At 36.8% G+C, this 18,998-nt stretch overlaps 1 protein-coding gene across 1 annotated transcript in view; it reads left to right on the top strand.

The window, feature by feature from the left end:
* PDZD8 (PDZ domain containing 8) overlaps positions 1 to 18,998 on the top strand; it is a 61,799-nt gene that overhangs the window by 16,763 nt on the left and 26,038 nt on the right. Inside the window, exons 2-3 of the mRNA XM_086752530.1 lie at positions 2,061 to 2,183; positions 7,973 to 8,075. Coding sequence (XP_086608656.1) covers positions 2,061 to 2,183; positions 7,973 to 8,075 — 226 coding nt within the window. The remainder of the gene's footprint in view (positions 1 to 2,060; positions 2,184 to 7,972; positions 8,076 to 18,998) is intronic.

Below are 18,998 nucleotides of genomic sequence, written 5' to 3'. Positions count from 1 at the left end.
GCGTTGTTTATTTGTGCTGGAAAAAAAAACAACCTGCAAGTATTTATTCACTCCAAACTTGGCATTATTTTCCAGTATGCTTGCCTGATTGTTCTTTTTTTTTTTTTTTTTTTTTCTTTTGCCTAACAAAATAGGAGCTAAATCCGTATTTTGAGGAGGTAAAAATAATTCCTAAAAGGAACAGGGTACCCTTCCTTGTGCTTAAAGTGAGAAATGTGTGGGGTGGTGAGTACTGTGATGGCTCGAGGTGGGGCTGCGTGGGGGGTGGCCAAGCCCTGAAGTGGCGGTGAGTCTTGTACAGTGAAAATAGTGAGGTCATCTTGGTGGTATTTTCCCTACCCTTGTTCGCTGCTTACTATTTCTTTAATAATTCAAGAACTATAAAGGAAGATTATGAGTAAATATCAGACCGGACAGGACATGCACAGGGCGTATTTTGAGCTGATTGTTTATGGTACACTTATAAACCTAAACCACGGCCAATGTAATTTAATGGCTTCATATTTTTTGTACACAGTTTTAAAAAATAATGGAATAAAGTATTTAAAATGGAACTTTTTTTACTTGGTCAATTTCAAACAGTTTTCTTCCTGAAGGAGTTAATGAGAGAGAAACTTGGAACCAAATTAAAGTTAAAAGTTGAACTGGATTTCAGGAACATAGCTAGAGTGTTGAGTTGTATTTATTCACAAGGAGAACAAAAGAAATGTCTTTCTCATGGCTCTGTACGAGGCTGATGCTCGTACAGAAACGGAGTGTCTCAAATCGGAGTGTTGAGCTCCCTCCTGGAGAGTGTGCCGACAGTTAAAGGGCACTTGATTATTTATTTGAATTTCTGAAACTCTTCAGTTCAGATCCATGTGACTGTTTCCTGAGCGTATTCTAATCTCCGAATGTGACAAGCAGATGCCTCTGGTTGAGCAAACAGTACTTATGAAAGACTTCTTTCTCATGAAATGGCAGATACATCCTGCAGGCAGTGGTGCTTGTGTCCTGCTATTTGTAAGTCTTCTCAACAGAAATAATCACTGGGAGGCCGTGGCAGTGACAGAGGATGGAAACCAAGGCATGGGGCAGTGCTAGGAAATTAGAGCAATAAATAAAAACAGAAAGAAAGAATACCCTGCAAGTGCTTTTTCGAGTAGTTTTATATAAAATGCTAGTGCAGATTCCGTGATATCTTTCTGTTTGCAGGGTTGTGGCCCTTGCTGTTAGAATTGCATATGTGTCTGCCATGCGATGGGGCTGCAGCTGTGCAGCCTCTCCTCCTCCTTCCTCCCCTCAGATCGTGGCTGTGTCTGACACCGAAGCACTATCGCTTAAAAATTAGATCTGTATTTATAACTCGGCATATTCTAATCAAGGAGAGAGAATTATGGGGTGAGATAACGTGTGTAAAACACTTAGTATCTTGAACATGAACTGCTTGTCCTGTGAATCACATGCTGTGATGAGGGAAATAAAGCTCAAAGGGCAAATATTTAGAATACCTTTATCAGTGTTTTAATTCGGGAAGACTGGCTGAAAAGAGCAACTGAATGTTTTTCACAAAATAAGAGAAGTATTGATCTGTGTAACTGAAGTGTACTGTTCATTAGGGTACACCAGTCCTCTAAGTAGAACAGCGTCATAAAAATTTATACTTTTGGGTCTTAGTATATTTTCACCTTTCAGTGCTTTGATGTTTTATGCAAAAGAACTTAAACACCTGGCAAGATATTTACGGCAAAAGGACTCTTGTTTTAAATCACATTTGTAATCATAAACCTATTTTGTGACTTGATCAGCTTCCCCTTTTCTCAAAATTGTCTGCACTAGTAAACATAACTCAAGGAATCTGTTCCTGTGAAGCAATTTTTGTTTCTATGTTCTCCAGTCTTCCGCATTCAAAAAGCTGTAGTAGCTCCTACTTGTTCCTTTTGACCAATGGATATGTAGGAATATTTCTCTTTAGCAGTGTTAAAGATTCATGGTAATCCTGTGACTTTTTTTTTTTTAGTTTCTGTGTGTTAGTGTTGTTTGTCATTTGAATTAAGATAAGTCTCTTCTATATTTTTCAGGTTCAAGCCATTTTTTCCATTTCAAGTATTGCCACCTGATGAATATGAAGATCGAGACCTCTGTATACAGGACCTTCTCTTGACAGAAGGTCGACTAAAAGTTACGTTAATTGAATGTACAAGGTATGTTCTGTGGTCCTTTCCTCACTCTTGACTAAGCAAGTACATGTGATTAAGTTTGTAGTAATTATAGCTGTAGATCTGTTCTGATTCAAGAATTAGCAGCTTTGGTGTTGTGATTGAGCTCTAATCAATAATTTTTTTTTTTTTAAGTAAAAATGAGGAGATGAAAGCTGCACTAAGTTTCTGATGCACTTCTACATTGTGTGTGGGCGCATACATTTGCCTTTCATTTGAATTTTGCCTAGTTACAAGCTATCTGTGCCTCTGATTTTTTTATGGTTGTTTGTTTGGATTTTTTTTGTTTGGCACACCAAGTTATGAATCTCTTTCCAAGACAGTATAAATGTTGTAATTATCCTATTGTATTATGCTGTAAGCAAAGGGAAATAATTATTTCACTCAGTCTTACTTAGATTAATCCAAATAACTCTTATAAGGCATTATTTATTGTCTTTGTCTGGAACAAAATAATGGAAGGAAATAAAATCTCCTTCCTTCATTCACTGGAGAGAAAATTGTTCTTTTTAAAGTTGGAGAAAAGGTGTGTGGGCTTTTAGTTTGTTTCGGTTTTTTTTGTCAGTCTCTTGGTTTATGTTAGATCTTATCCAAATAGTGCTTAGGCTTTGATCTAGTCATGTGCTGTTCTGCTTTTTATGAGCTAAACTCTAGTTTGCAGCAAGATTTATTTGTTTTTTAACCTGTTCTTGTCTTTGCTTGTATTACTGTATGAGCTCCTTTTTACAGTTTTTTTTTTTTCTGTAGGCTTGCACAACTGTTTGAACTGCAATTGCTGTGCTAATGTAGTTTATCAGTGCCATGGATTTCCAGAAGATATTCTGCTTTTAAGGATTGTGTGGGACACGGCAGTGATTACTTTTTGTAATAAAATTGCTGCTTCCTTGTCTCCCTAGCTTTGTGATACACTTTCTGTGAATGATCCAAGAATACTAAATGACACTGTGCACTCCTTGGCTGTGAAGAACGTTTCCTATTTACTGGTATTGAGTAAGGGAACTGTCTTTAGGCAGTCTCCAATTTCAGTCCAGTAGTGTGTTCATTTTTATTATCAGAGGGCCCAAAATAACTACCTTAACTTGTGTGCAATTAGGAGGGTTTTTTTTGTTGTGTTTTTTTTTTTTTTTTGGAAAGTAATTTTTTAAAATACTACATCTTTCATGAATCTGAAGCACTGTGTAACATCACCAACCTATCACTAGTGTTGTGTTTCTTTCTGTTACCTTTTAGAAGCCAGGTTACTCAGTTTGATGTCATAGTCTGACCTCTCAATGGGCTCAGCTGTCACAAATGCTTATCAGATGGCTGGGAGAAGATGCAGTTTGGCTTGTCAGGTCTTTTAAGCTGCAGATCTGACTTAATCCAACTGTTTTATGCAGCTTGGAATTTCTTGACGCGCACTTGAAAATTATGTCTCGACAGACACCTCTCGATCTAGATGTCTCACTCTTGGGCCACTAGTAGTTCCTCAGGTCTTCTAGGTGTCACATTCTTTTTTGAACTAAACAACTACAACTGCTGCCCGTAGAGTCCCCCTGTGAGTAAATATTCTTGCTTACTTTGCACCTGAAGATATTGATGAGGTAGAAGCTGAAAGACATAGAGTATTTTGGTAGTAAAATAAGAAATATACAATATATACACAAATAACAATGATAAAATTTCCCTTCTTCACACCAGCTCACACACAGTGATGATGACAATTGCCAGGGACCATTCTCAACGATTCTTTTGCAGCGCAGCACTGCATGCTGAAATATGCAGCTTTTTCACTCGTCTCTGCCACTGGGACCTAAAAATTTTTCTTGGCAGTCATTCTTGTTCTAGAAATGAAAGATCACTTTAATTTCTGCATGTTTTTCAGTTTTGCTCAGTGCCCCAGAAGGTGTTTTAAATTCTCTCTCAGTACCGTTGCTATTTTTTGCCTTCTGTAGAGAATTTAGAGCAGGATTCTTGACTGCTGATGTTGTACTCCATTTGGTCTGGTAACAGAGTTCTAACAGAGTCCTGCTTAAGTCTGAAATACAGTGGTGAAACTATAGTGATAAAACATTTAGCAAATTTTTTTGTATGTTATAAATGCCTAGTTTAATTTCATTATTCTTCACATGACCAAATATCTGCACTTTTTGTACTTGTTTATTTTCTAATTGCAAGCTTGATCATATTAATTTCCTTGTTGTTATACTATTGAATGAAAAATTAAATTTTGTACATTAAAAAAATTAAATTAATGAAAGAATGGGAACTTAGGTGCAAATAAGTATGCTTTGCAAATTTTTGTCTGACCTGTTGAAAATAAAAGTTTTCTTGCACAAGTGCAGTGCCCTCAACAGAACTTGTGTCCCTGCTCACTGCAGGGGGTTGGACTGGATGACCTTTAAAAGTACTTTCCAACCCAAACCCTTCTATGATTCTATGAACTCAGTTGCTGCAGAAATGCTATTATCTGTCATTACCTTACATTTTTAAGGAAAAGGGAAGAACAAAGCATACTGTTAAACTTTGCTATATCATTTTTTTTAAAGATACACTGTGAAGAAAGTCTTGAGGCCTATGAAGTCTGATTATATTAGGCGAGAATACTTTTCTAAAACTATGCCCTCAAGTGGACTCTCTAAATTAGCATTTGTTTCAACAAATAACCTTTGTAGACAAGGAAATTTTCCCAAGGTAGTTATTTAGTAAAATACTACAGAGTGTACCTGGGACTGTCTTGTCAAATTTGGAGTTTTATGGGTTCTTTTTGTCTTCAAGTGGACTTCACTGTGCAGCAGTGGCACCTTTAAGTATGTGAATATTGAATCTGCTTTTGAAATTCTTAAAATTTGGGATATAGCTTATTTCAGCTCCTAAAATACTTGCAAAGAGAGAGGCTACAGTTGAAATTTAAAAAAAAAATAGGAAAGGATTGTAAAAGAAACAAATTCCACTTGCTTTTGTGTACCTCGTAATAGATAACATGTTACTAAAGGTTGGTGTGTACTTTGCCTGCCCATACCAAATTGATGTTAGATTTGCAGATCAGTACTTCAGCATCATCCTACAGGAAACAGGAACCTTTATAGCCTTGTTATTCTTCCTCTTTTCCGGAGGACTATAAAGACTTGCTGAAGTTCTTGGCTTGGCTTACCTCAAGAGTTGAGGTGACCGCAGTGTCCACGCGCTTCTGTTGTTCTGTATCAGAGGACACACACTTCCTGGCTTGGAGTCCTTGTAGCTCTCAGACTCAAAAGCAGGACAGCTGCTGTTTTCATATCCATAACTACTCTGTTGAATCACTTTTCTGCCTCATGCTCACTTGCTGCAGGGAACATCCAATTTAGAACTGGGGAAGGAATAGAAATTCACTTTCTGTATGGACATTTTAATTACTGAGGTGGTAAATTAATCACATTACCTTATTGATTTACTTGTAGTTGGGGTTATATATAAACTTTGCTTTAGAATGTCTTTTATACATTCTTTCCTACTGATTGACAGACTTTCAATCTGTAAGGTATAGCTATCTCCTTAATATCCAGTTGTTCCGAGTGTGTTATGACACAGTGTTAATGTCAGTCTTTATCTGCAGCTGTTTTATAGAATACAGTACCTCTGTTTGCATCCTAATAGAGGAGGTATTCGAACAAAAATTTCCTTAGTGTAGTAGCAATTAAAACTTTCCCTTTGGAATGCAGTTTACAATTTCAGGAAGACAAACTCCAGCACGAAGTATCCACAGGCCAGTGCTGCTCTTTAAAATTCACGTGTAGTTTTGTTGTCTTGTGGTATGTTTCTTCAAGCTGGGTGTTGGTAGCCTAACTTGAGGTGAAATCTCATTCTGGTTAACTGTTTTCCATGTGACTTTTATGTTAATGTTCTGTCTGAAAATTGTTTTCTCCTTGTTGTGAGCTACCTCCTGTCCTTGTTCTTCTGTCTTAGTTGCTTCCAGTACAAGACAGCTATGTAGCTGCTGTGCTGGTATTTTAGAGGGACAGTAAGTACACCTGGAAAATTCACTGCAGAGTCTGTCTTTTTGTTTCTCTCTAACTGCATTGAGTAGCTGTGCCTTCTTCTGTGAAGTTAGGTGACCAGAAGACGAAAAGTACACAACCAATGTTGTGTAGAGAGCTGCAGAAAGGCTTTAATGAACCAGCTGCCATCAATGCAAGATTGTGGCAGACACTGAGGAAAACCTGTGTTCCTCACTAAAAGCAGAACAGAAAAACCACAGAGAGCTGCTGGGAATGGCTTAAAAATAAGCACAGGCAGCCTGAGTTCTTCAGTTCAATAACCTTGAACAAACTTAGTCTTGTCCAGACAGAGTACCTAATCAGTTGTTTCTGAGGCTGGGTTTCTGTTTACAGCAATCAAATCAATAGTATCTAGACAAATGAGTGCTGAAGGTCAAGATGGAAATAAGGTTGACAGCTGCTGTTTGCGGTGTTTCAGTGGAACATGTGAACTTTTTGTCTGAAGATGGGTTTACAGGGTACAGCCACTCACTCTGAACCAAAACTAATTGGCACTTGATAAAGCAGGTGTGCTGGGTACTGACACAAATGGGATCTTCCCCCAGCGTCTCCCCTGTGCATTCATGTACTCAGCTAAAAAAAACAGTTGAAGAAATTCTTCATAGAGGGATGTGGAAAAGAAATATTTATTTTAACTGTCCTTGCTGCAATGCAAGCTAGAGAGCTGTTGTAGCCAGAGAGATATTTTCCCTTGTGATTGGCTTAATTTTACCAATTCTAATTGTTGGTGAAAGTTGTTTTCAATAGCTTTACTTAATCTTCAGAGTTCTTCAAAGTATGTTTACTACATATCTCCACACCTGGAAGGCTAGGCACGCACTTTTCGATCATAAATATTTAACCTAGAAACATTATTCAGCAACATCAAGATAAACAGAAAATTGATGTGTTTTTATGACAGCTTTTGCTTATATCATCTAAAAGCTGTGTAATGCGTTACAATTACAAATAAGATACTCTGGATGAAAGCTTAGAAACTGTACTTGCCAAATATATGTAGAAAGCATGGGAAGAAATTAAAATCTGGTAGCTCTTTTGAAAGACTTGTTTGAAGTTTTTATTCCAAAATATTTGTCTGCTTTGAGATACTGTAAGATAAGCTGTGTACAACTTTATTGCTCTACTGTAGCCTAAAGGTTATTGTGTTGGGTTTTTTTATATAGCGCTGATATCTACCTGAAAAGCTTTATAGCCTTCTGGAATAGAGTTTTATGCATGAAGAACCACTCTTTCATTTGTAATGAATGTTAAAAAAAAATTACAGCTATGAGAGGATCCCAGTTTAGTGAAACAGAAACATAAGCTGTAGTAAACTGTGACTTCAATCTACAGCAACACTCTCTTGAATCAAGAAGAGCTGCAGTATACTGTGAAGTTTAGGACTAGAGTGGAAGACTCTTGTAGCTATTGTTGCTTTCTAAAAAAAAAACAAAAAAAAAGTTACTCCTGTGGAAAAATATTAGTCTGCTGATTGAACGCTTTATTTAAAAAAAATAAAAAGAGAAACACAATAGGGAAAAAAACCCAACCTAGCTGAAAATTTTAAGCTGTATTTGATATTTATGGTGTTTTCCCGCTAGAGGGTGGCAGAGCCTTTCCTTTGCTGTGAGGCTGTGCCTAATCTCTTCTGTGTGGACTGTGCTGTGTGTACACATTGCTCATAATAACAGTGTATAAATGAAAAATGGTGAGTTTAATATGGTATCTGGGATATGTGTAATAGTATTACAATTCTTATTATAGGCTTTTCTGTTTCAGGTTACTTATATTTGGATCCTATGAAAGAGAAACAAATGTTCATTGCACAATGGAGCTGAGCAGTAATGTTTGGGAAGAAAAATCAAGAAGTTCTATTAAAACGGTAAAAAAAATGTATCTTTGCATATTGCAGTATGTCTTATGCTCTTAATACGTTATCTAGAAAGAGCGTATCTTTAGACAAACAAATGGATGATATAGCAGGAAAAAAAAAAAATGCCAAAACATAAAAGACAAATAGACCAGTTATTTACTTTTTAATCTGAAGTATTTCACTGTCAAATTGACACGTATGGATAACATCATGTTCAGTTACCACAACTGTACTTGAAAATGTACCTGGTTTAAATACATTGTCAGCTGACCATCAGCATTAAAATGAATAGTGTAAAATATGCATATTTTACAGTCCTGTTATATTGGAGTGGGGCAATGTTTAGAAAATGGTGACTAAGATTCACCTGTCTTTCCCTGGCCGGTAGTGTACTCCCTTCTGATGTGAGTGCTGAAGACACACGTGATCAGAGGGTAGCTCATGTGACTGACTTCCTCCTTTCCTCCTGAGTTTTGCGAAAATGTAGGCAATTGCCATAAGTTTCTAACTTTTTTTTTAGAGCATATGAATCCTACCCTGTCTACTAAAGAAAAATTTACAAGTGTCTACAAATATAGAAAGTAGTAGTATTGGTGGTATGATAAGTTAATCTTCTACTAATTATTGTGCTTGATAACATATGCTTAGCAGCGTACAGACTACAAATTGCCCCTTATTGCGTTTGTGGGGGAGGATGAGAGTTACATGGCACTGGTATGAAGAAAAAAGTATGAAGGAGCCTTTCAGTTTCACAGTAGAGTGATATTGTGGTGGTAATCAAATTTAATTTGGCTTATGCTGAGCAATAAGTAATGTGCTTATTAAAAAAAAAATCTAGAAGCTTAAAAAAGACTTTATGTTAACAATTGGTTTAATACAAAGAAATTACTGGAACAAAAAACCACGGTCCTGCATCTATCCTCTGCTCTCTGAGTGCAACTCACTTAAGCCATGTGCCTTTGTTACATTTGACTGGAGTTGTGTGGAGACCACCGTTGTTTTCCCACTAGAGCAGCAAGAATCCAGAATTTCACCATCTTGTTCAATTTCTGCAATTAAATTCCACTTTGCATTGTTTTTAAAACTCTTTGTGACAAGCACTGTGATACTTGTTTTCAGCTTACTGTATATTATGTTTGCCAAAAAGGGTGTATGGCTGAGCAACAGACAGAAAGCTTCTTTTTGTTTTCTTAGCTGCTGTATTCTTAGTCAAATGAAAAACTTGAAGGGAGGATAGAGGTTCACGTATGCTCATTTAGGAGACGGTAACACTGGGTGGCAACTTGCTTTCTGAGTGCAGCAGGGAAATGAAAAGCTGGGAGCCTGCAGCTGCGGCACAGACTGAGAGACTCCAGAGAAGAACTTTTGCAGAATGTGGTTCAGCAGCCAGACAGCATAGAAAACGATGGCAGCTCAGGACTACGTTCTCCAGAGTTGTCTATCTTGGCTCTCTCTCTCTACATGCTCCTAACACAGTCAGTAGTGTTTACGTGGTTGTGAGTTAGGCGTGTCAGCTCTCTAAGTTGGCTTGCTGTGTGATAGCTCCAGTGCTGGTGGAAAGGAGAAAGAAGGGTAAGATGGCAGCAGCTTCAGCTAGTTTAAGCTGCTGAAGCACAGCACCACCTGAGGTGATGGCATAAAGTGTTACATTGGTCCTGAGAGGATTTACTGAGTTTGTCTAACTCTAGAGGATGCTAGACTTCATTGAAGCACTAAGCAGTAGGTAGATTTGAGTAATTTATTTTCAGACCTTTTTGTTTAATCTGTTTTATGCAACAGTTCTTAATTTTGTTTGACTCTTTCTAGTTTATTTTAATCTAAAGGTTTAAGCCTCTTTGCACGATCACATAAGGGTAAGGTAGGAGCAATTCAGCCTTAGTAGTTTGGCCAGTTTATAGTCTTAACCCTTTCCTAATAATAAATATTTCAAAATTTTCAAGAAACAAGCAATACTGCCAGTGTTCAAAATAAAAACAAAACAACAACAAAACCAACCCCCCAAAACTCAGACAGTTTTGGAATCTGGACTTGATCCTGCCAATGCTTGCTCAGGTGAATGACCCTATTGTTGGGAGAAGCTGTGTGTGAAACCACACATGGATCTGGAGGGTTGATGTTCTAGCAATGAAGGTGGCAGTACACTGATTTACCATTATGCTTCTCTGGGCAAATGAATTTGTTCTTATTTTTAGATAATTTTGATTAGCAGTATTGGAATGCATTATTTTACACTCTTAACAACAGAAGAGGGAAGAAAAACACTCTGCAGACGGCAGCACTGGTGTGTTTGTGACAGCAGATGGCAGTAGGACTAAAGTGATGCAGGGTGCCTTCATAAATCTTGGTATGGTAGAATATAGAAACCAAAAATTAGCAACTTGTAGAACTACTTTTTTCTTCTCAACTTATATTCAACCGATATAGTGAAATTGTAGAAGTCTCTTTTCCTGAGGAAAACAGGTTAAATACGCAAGTTAAGTTACAGAATGTTAGAACATCTCACTGGGTGGTGTGAGTATTGCCAAAGATACTCAACAAAATAAGAAGTGTTGCTAACAAACTGAGCACTGGAACTTAGTTATTTTTCTCAGAAACCATAACGATGTGATCAGATAAATAGGAAGTTATGAAGAAAAAGCATTGTGATATTTTCCAAACAGTTTACTTGTATCTTTAATTGTGATTTTTAGCTCTAACGGAATGTTAACTACAAGGCAGCTGATCGCAGTACTTATTATCTTTCTAATATTAAATCATTCTTTAATGCTCACATGTGCAATAATTATTTGAGTTGAAGTTGTTAGGACAAATAACTTCAGAAATAACAGAAGAATGTTAGATGAAGTTGAAGGGAAAAGTAGAAAGATATGTTCTGGTTTAAAAGCATCTAATTTATGAGTCTCACATAGGCATAACAATATATCCTCTGATTCAGACTGTTCTACAACACTCCTGAGGAAAATTCTCATAACTTTCTATACTTCCTGGTGTTTTCATTCTTTTTGTTATGTCAGTAGCAGTAATAAAAAGATGAGACAGGTTTAATACTTCATAATGAATTTTGGCGAGACTTTAATCTGATCCTATTATTTATGGAATATTAGTAGGTGTCAAAATGGGTTTTGAAAAAAGATGCTGTGTTATTGAACATATCTAGAGCATTATTGAAGTGTCTGTTATAATACAAAGGTATCTCAGGCTTCTGTTTATCAAATCAATCTTGAAATACCAGTAAGACTTCAGAGAGGAGATTTGGCATGTTCCCATGTGATGTATGTAAACATTCTTACATATTTATTTAGCAGTACATGCTGCTGGAATTGACATTAATCATTGCATTGCTATGTAAAACTTAATTATGCATGGATAGGATGTAGTAATTAGCATTAGCAGCATTGGATTACTAGACGGGTGTTCTATGGCTAAATAACTAGAGATGTCTAAATAATTAGATATATGTTTGCAGATACTAAATGGAGACTGTGTCATAAATGTGAGTGGCTATGTCCACTGAACTGCAAGTTAGCAATACCAGATTGATTTCTATAACAAAAAGAATTGTTCTGTTTTTCCTTTGTGCACATCTGTTTGGAGTGGAAGCCTGGCCTTGTTGCGTTTGGTGAGAATCTTGCTGCTGACTTTGCGTGCCGGCATAGCATGTATAGTGTTGTGAAAAAATAATTGAAGTTGCTTTGTGAATAAAGAGAAAATATAGTCTGCCTTCCTTCAAAGTGGCAGAAGAATGCACAAAGAAATGATTTTGAAGTATTAGTAACAGAGATCTGAGGCAGCTTTGCAGCTGTAAGTACCCCTTGCCTTGGCTATGCGATGCCTCGAGTGCTCTATGGGTGCTTGGCTGTCCTGAGCGTGGAAAGCACTGGCACGTTCCTCTGGTTCCAGCACTGTAGAGAAGAATGAATCACAAGTATAGTCATAGCAAAATGAGAATCTTGTTTTTTATGAACTGCTCTGCATATCTTGGTAGTCATATTGCCTTTCTTTAGGTACTGATTTTTCTGACAGATAAATTAGTTTTCTACAAGTTGTAGAAACTATTACAGATTGGTATCTTCTGATAGTCTTATACCCGGGAAGCATGTACAAACTCTAAATGGTTTGTGCTTTTTATTGGTTTTATGAATGTGAAGTAATGAGGGAGAGATGCTTAACTGCAAAACAAAATGTATCCATTCCAAATCTCTCTTTTATTGAAATTCAAGAGCACAAGAGAATTATTATTGATCTTGAAATCATCAAATTAGATAATCTAAGAAAAATATGAAACAGCTTTAAATTCTCGTTTCAACTAATACATTGTCTGAGGTGGTACTGTAGGCTAGTCAGTTGTGTATTCCTAAAGGTAGTAAGTGTTGGGGCTTTTTTGTTGGTGGTAGGAATTTTTTTTTTTTTCGGAAACCCCTTCTGTAAATACTAACTTCAGCAATAAAGAAACTGCATTTCATATCCTGCGAAGTAAAACTTTCCATTTAAAATACCATATCTAATGGCCCATAGGATTTCTTTTGCAGCGTTTGTCTCAGGAGCACAAAAATACCCTCTGAAATAACCTAATAACAGAAAGAATTAAAATAAGCATCCCACCACTTTTTTTTTTTTTTGAGGAATTCTGCTTGACATTTTCTGCAGTTCATTCTGAACATTGTGGTCAGCACTGGAGTAATTGAAGGGAAAGACCAATGACAATGTCTTTCAATACTGCACTCTGAATTTGTGCATGTACATACACACATATATTTAGGCCATGATCTCCACTTCTCTTAGTGAGGTTATCTTGATGGATATGGCCTTTTATAGGTAAATTTAATGGTAACTTTGAAATTGCTGTAGGCAGGCTACTTGGTACCTGTTTATAAAGCAATATTTTTTAGCCTTTCATAAAACTAAATTTCCTTTATCAGGCATTAAGGGAAACCTAAAGGTATTCCAGTACTGTAACATATGAATGTAAAATGAGAAATAATGTAAATCAAATCCAGCACCTTCTGAAATGAGTTGCCTGAAGATACTAAACTATAATGTCAAAATTTAAAGCAACTGTGAAACGTTAATTTGTAAATACATGGAGTTAAATGCCTCACAGTTGGCATTTCAGTGTGCTTATTTAACAGCCTGCCATTTCAGCATTTAATCCTATCAAAAGAAAGGAGGTGGATTAAAGCAAGAGAAGCTTTTTGAAAATGTCACTTTTTATGAAAATTCATGATCTTGTAAAATTTGATAATATTTGTAAATACAATGGGGAATAGTTCTGAGATTTGTGCCTTACATAATATTCTATAATCCGTCTTTCAAATAAACTTGAAGGCCAGCAGGATTTTTTCGGTCTCATCCTAAACATTTAAGCTTTTTGACTTGGGGCTTCAGAAAGCTTTTCTGTGATTTAATGTGTGACCTTCTGTGAAAATGCACTGCTGTTCTTTACTGCTTAGGCTATTGAATCTAAACGTTAAAAAAAGCTATCAGTGTTTGGTATTTTTTTGTGGGTTTTTTTTGTTTGTGGGTTTTTTTTAGTGCATGTGTATTCAGATAGTTGTTTAGAAGCAGGTGTCATTGCTTTAGTCACAGCCTTCTGATACTTCTTGCTTGTTTATAAATCATCCAGAAGCCATCGTGTACTGCATCCTTGGGCATGCATTCCCTCACCGGGGCAGGTAGAAAGCAGAGCTTGATACACTTTTGCATCTGGCAGCAGGCAGTGCTAAATGCATCATGCGCAGCCAAGTCTGTAGCTTCCCTTACATGTCCCTTCCCTTATGTCCAAACTTGAAATTGTGATCTTTCCCAGCCTCCCCTGGAGTGCTGCAACGATTGACTGCTTGCAATGAATCTGACTTACTGAGTTTTGCAGTTAAAATACCAGATGAGAAGATTAATGGATAAAGTAACTTGAGAGAGAAGAATCTGTAATGAGTAGGGCTTAATGCTCGGTATGTGCTTGTGCTTCCCCAACATCAACTCTTAGTTTAAGAGCTTCCAACAGAACTCATCCGTGGTACTCAGAAGAGAATTTCTTCTGCAGCCAGATAACTTGACTTGTATAGTGAAATAGGTCTGTTCTGAAGCCACTTAATTCCAGTCTAAATCTCAATTAGATTTTTGTAACAGAGTTATATTGCAGGTGCCATTGGTGATACTGTCTACTGAGTTGAGATCTTCTGAGTAGATATTTTGCAGGTTGTACTGTCTCTGAAAGCATGGTAGTGACCTCCTCCTGATTCATCAGAAAGAGTAATGAAAGAGGCACAAGCCTTTTAGATGGCCACGTTGGATGAATTCACCTTTGTAAGACCTCTCTGTGTGATTGTTCTAGGCCAAAAACTATACGAAACTTCAGGCTTGGTCAGAGATTAGTGCTGTTCTTTTAGTGCTTTTTACAGAGATGATAAACAACGTCCATTTTCACTGTGTTTTTTTCCTTGAAGGTTATTCATGTAATAACCAACCTGTCATACAGATTCCTTGAGTTACCTTTTAGTCTTTTAGTTGCCTGTCTTCCATATCCTCCTGATAGTACCCAGTTTGAATAGTAATTGTAAGCTTTTCTTGTCATACTTGTTAACCTACAACTTCGTATTTAAAATATGAATCTGTTAAGTAAACACTAAATGATAGCTTTTCCTTAAAAATGCTTGTAAAAGCCAAGACAGGCACACTGTTTTAGTGTGTCACTAGATGTGGCGCTGATGACTTTTTTTGTATTCTTGTCTCTTGTCACCTGTTCTGCTGCATGTCCAAATATTGGATACAGGAAAGAGTTTTAAGTAGGTTTTACAGCAGCTGTGTTTCTCATTTGCAAAGAAATTGACTTACAGTGATAGCTGATCTTGCTAAATAAATAGATGGTTGATGCATGAAAGCTAACTTTGTTTGTATAAACAGTATGGCCTATTGTAAGAGAGATAACAGTGTTTTATTGACCAGAGTAAACAGAGTGGTTTCTGGCTAATTCAGGATATTTCTGCAATGACTTTCTAAACTATTTTTTTAAGTCGTGTTTCAAAGTTGTATGGCCAGATGAGCCAGCAGCTCAATTTGGTGACTGCTACACATGGCTGGAGTGGAAGGGCAGTGGCTTAAACACAGATATTTACAACCACCTTTGGAAAAATAAGCTGTTGTCATTCTCATTTGTTTGTTTCTTTTCAGTCTTCTAGTTTACTTTTAAAATACATTTTCTCAAAGCACCTTTGTAAAAGTTAACCTCCTCTTAATGTACTAGGTTTTTTCTTTTCAGATTGAGAGACTGGGATCCATTCCTATTACAGAGGTAATAATTGGATTGAAACACGTGTACCCATTTGTATGGATTTTAGTGATGTTGTAATGTTTCCCTACCAAATCAGGACCTGGCCAAGTATCCTATCCGTGGATGGCCTATCTATCTTGAGCTCCTGGTCAGCAAGGGCTGCTCTCACTTGTGGGCACATGGCGCAAGATTGTATTGGTTTTACACATCTGCTTTGGCCCGCGACATCTTATACACTTGGAAGTGTGATTTACACTTATAGTTGCATAAGTGCAGCTGTTTGCATTGATTTTTTTTTTTTAATAATCAGAAGTTTGAGTCTCTTTTCTTGTTCTCTATACAATTCAGGCTTCTTACAGATGTGTGGGGCCATCTCTAGGTGCTGCTGTCTGGATTTCATCAGTTACCCTTCTCTTCTGATGAGTTTTTAGAAGAGATGGTATTCAACCCTTCTGAACGTTATGTGTATGTCAGTTAAATAGACATAGTGGTCCATTGCAATTTAGTGAGAAACTGATGAAAGTAATGTATTTTCTTTCAGTTCCACTTGATTTACACAGTTGCTCTGCCTGTCTATTTGTTTGAAGGTGACTTTGGTTAACTGTCTAAAATATTACTAGGTACAAGTTTGTTCAAAGAGCACCTCCAAGGCAAACATTGGCAGATTTCTGGTGCTAAGGTGGTGAAGCTGGTAGCTCCTCCCCGCAAACGTACTTCGGTGTGAGCCACGGCTTGTGTTCTCTCGTAGTGTGTGTGAAGGGGCAAAAGGCATTGGATTCCTTGGTTTTGCTTTTCACAAAATAACTTGTATATAAGCATTCTCATTAGTAGAGGAAATGTCAGGTACTTGAATCTGATTCTCATTGCTAATTTAGAGAGTGTAAATGTAGAAATTACATTACCTTAAACAAAAAGCATCATCAGGATAAATATCAGGAAGAAATTTATAACGAAGATTTTTTTTTTAAAGGATTCTTAATATTTAATAATATATGGTATGATAGTAATTATTCTTATTGATGATTTAACTAATGAACTCACAGTTCTTTAATATAGGTATTTGATGTCCTTCAATGAGAAGGAGATTCATTTTCATACACTACAAATATTTGATATCCAGTAGTCTTAAATTTTGTGATGCAAGTGTCAAAAAAACTAAGCAACTGCAAAGAAAGCCTTTAATTTTGTGGGAAGAATTCCTTATTCTGAGTAGAATCCTATATAATGTTGCTATTTTTATGAAGTCAAATGATTTAAGTAATTCAGATTCTTGGACTCGGGGTAATGTAGTGTTGTTACATGTGTCTTACCTTCCTAGAATGCTGTAATTATTTAACTGACTATTATCTCAAAATGACTATCCTTTTTTTTTTCTCTCCCCCCTTTTCCTTTCTCCCCCTTCAGTCACAAGCTGAAGCAGAAATCAGATGTTTGTCTTAGTGTTACAGGAGACACTTTTAGGTCTGTCAGGGTGGAGCTCAACATCTGGAGGCAACAGTGAATGAGAAGGGTGTTTGGAGTATTAATGTGGTCATTATCACTTTCAATAGATACTGTGGCTATTCTAGGTCTCTAGAACAGCAGGAGTGAAATCTTTGTGGGCAAAAGATTAAGATGATTGTTAGTGCAGGATAAGTGATTCTTCTTGCTTTTTCTTAAGGGTGACTAAGCATTTTAAAAATACTTTCAGTAATTAAAAAAAAAACCCATAAGCAAGGATTTTGTAAGGCAAGTGCAGTGCATGTTCTCCAAATGCTCTGTAATGATGGCAAATAGAAACGAGAAAGTAATGCGAGTGGGCAGCATAGCAATTGCCCTGGAAAAGCCTTGGGGATCAAAAATGGCATTGTCGATTCCCGTCATACAAATGAAATTACTGAAAGGTCATTCCAGTGTATTAAGGTTAGACATGGCAGGCTGATGTTCTGCGCAGGACACCTACATATCGGAAGTAATCAGTGAATCATCGTTAGAAAATGGAGCATTTCCCTTAATGCAGTCTGTTAAAAGGCTGCCTCCATTAAAGTTTTGGTAAGATAAATAGAATCTTTGAACTATGGATGTCTTTACAAGTATTTTAACCAAAAGTCAGTACCTTCAGATCTCTACTGATGTCATCTGTTTCCATTTTTGGGTGCTTAGTTTGGAACAAGTATGTCTGCGCACATTTGATGTTAATTGAAGCTATATATTTTCCCTAGCTGATGGAAGAAAACAAAACTAAAAAAAGGCCTTAGAAATCTGAGGCCAGATATGCAGAAAGGATTTTTTTTTTTAATTATAAAAACAGCCATAAAGTTTTTCACATATAAACAAATATATAAAGATATGTATATACACACTTCATATATAAATGTGTAAGTTGTGTGTATGTATAAATACATGCACTTAATATTTATATATTTGTGTGTATATAAAAAATGAAAAACTTCAGTTATTCTTCTTCGGTTAAATTTAAGTGGAAGTCTCGTGGCTAACAAATTGACCATGCATTTAAAAAATGTAGACACTTGTAAATACAGTAAATGATCCCTGAGAAATAAGGCTTGGCTTATCTGAAGTTCACCAGTGCTTACTGGTTACAATGATATATGAGAGTCAAGAAATATAAAGATGTTTTTCAGAGCAATTGCAGAAATCTGTTTCTAGGTTCCTTGGTAGGTAAATCACACATCTGTGGGAGTATAGTAAGAATAGGCTGTACGCCAGCTTGTAAACTAAAAATACAATCACTTTACATAACAGTGTGAACTGCATGTGAAGTGAGCATAGCATTAGTGTTTATAACTTTGTAACACAAACAAACATGTAGTCCACCTCCACTGTAATCTCTCTCCCCTTCAAACCAGTGATTTTCACTGGTCTCAAATCAGATGCACATTTGTAATAAGTAGAGATATATACGCAGTCTATATGATTTCAGTGATCTAGTTAAGTCTGTAACTTGTTCAAATTATAAGTTGCTGTTTAGTCGCATGGTGTTTCTGTGAAATGTGGAGTCAAAAATCTTTCTAAGCATGTTCTTCGGGGACATGAAAATCACCATGTGACAAAGGTATTTGTACATACTCGGTTATAACTTACTTTTACTCAGTTTTTTGGATCTGGGACTTATGTAAAGATAAAGCTATCCTCTATGAGCATGTGTATATATATAAATAAATGAAACAGAATTTGGAAAATGGATGTGCATATCACAAACTATTTTGACAGCAGGATGCTTAGGCTGCCCCTGCATGAACAAGTGGAGGTTTCCCTTCCACACTGTACGCATTGTGGAGGTTTGACTGGGGTCTACTTCTGGTCTGTCCTCCCGGACTGACCATGAGTTCGCCACAGGAGCACGTTGTCCAGTGTAGCTTCTTCTGGAGGGAATGCACTTGTTATGTTCGAGGAGCACTTGGTCATGCAAATCAAAGCACAGTAGGTGGAGACCGTGGGAAGCTCAGCCTCAAGAGCACACACCTCATCTGAACTGGAAAGCAAACGTAGACATATGCTTTGAGCAACTGTTCCATTACAAATTCCATCTTTGGTGTTGGCTTGCTTGCTGCTTCTCCTTCTCTTGTCTCTCAAATGAGCTAAAAAACTATAGAATTTATTTTGTCACTGTCTTGTGCATGGCACAGAGATCCATCTGCAGACAGGCATCAAGGTTTTTTTTT

The sequence above is a fragment of the Chlamydotis macqueenii genome, chromosome 7, assembly GCF_036417535.1.
Source record: "Chlamydotis macqueenii isolate bChlMac1 chromosome 7, bChlMac1.mat, whole genome shotgun sequence".
In the NCBI taxonomy this organism is placed as follows: Eukaryota; Metazoa; Chordata; class Aves; order Otidiformes; family Otididae; genus Chlamydotis; species Chlamydotis macqueenii.
Note: the sequence above shows the minus strand (reverse complement) of the source record. Positions and strands in the feature narration are given on the sequence as shown.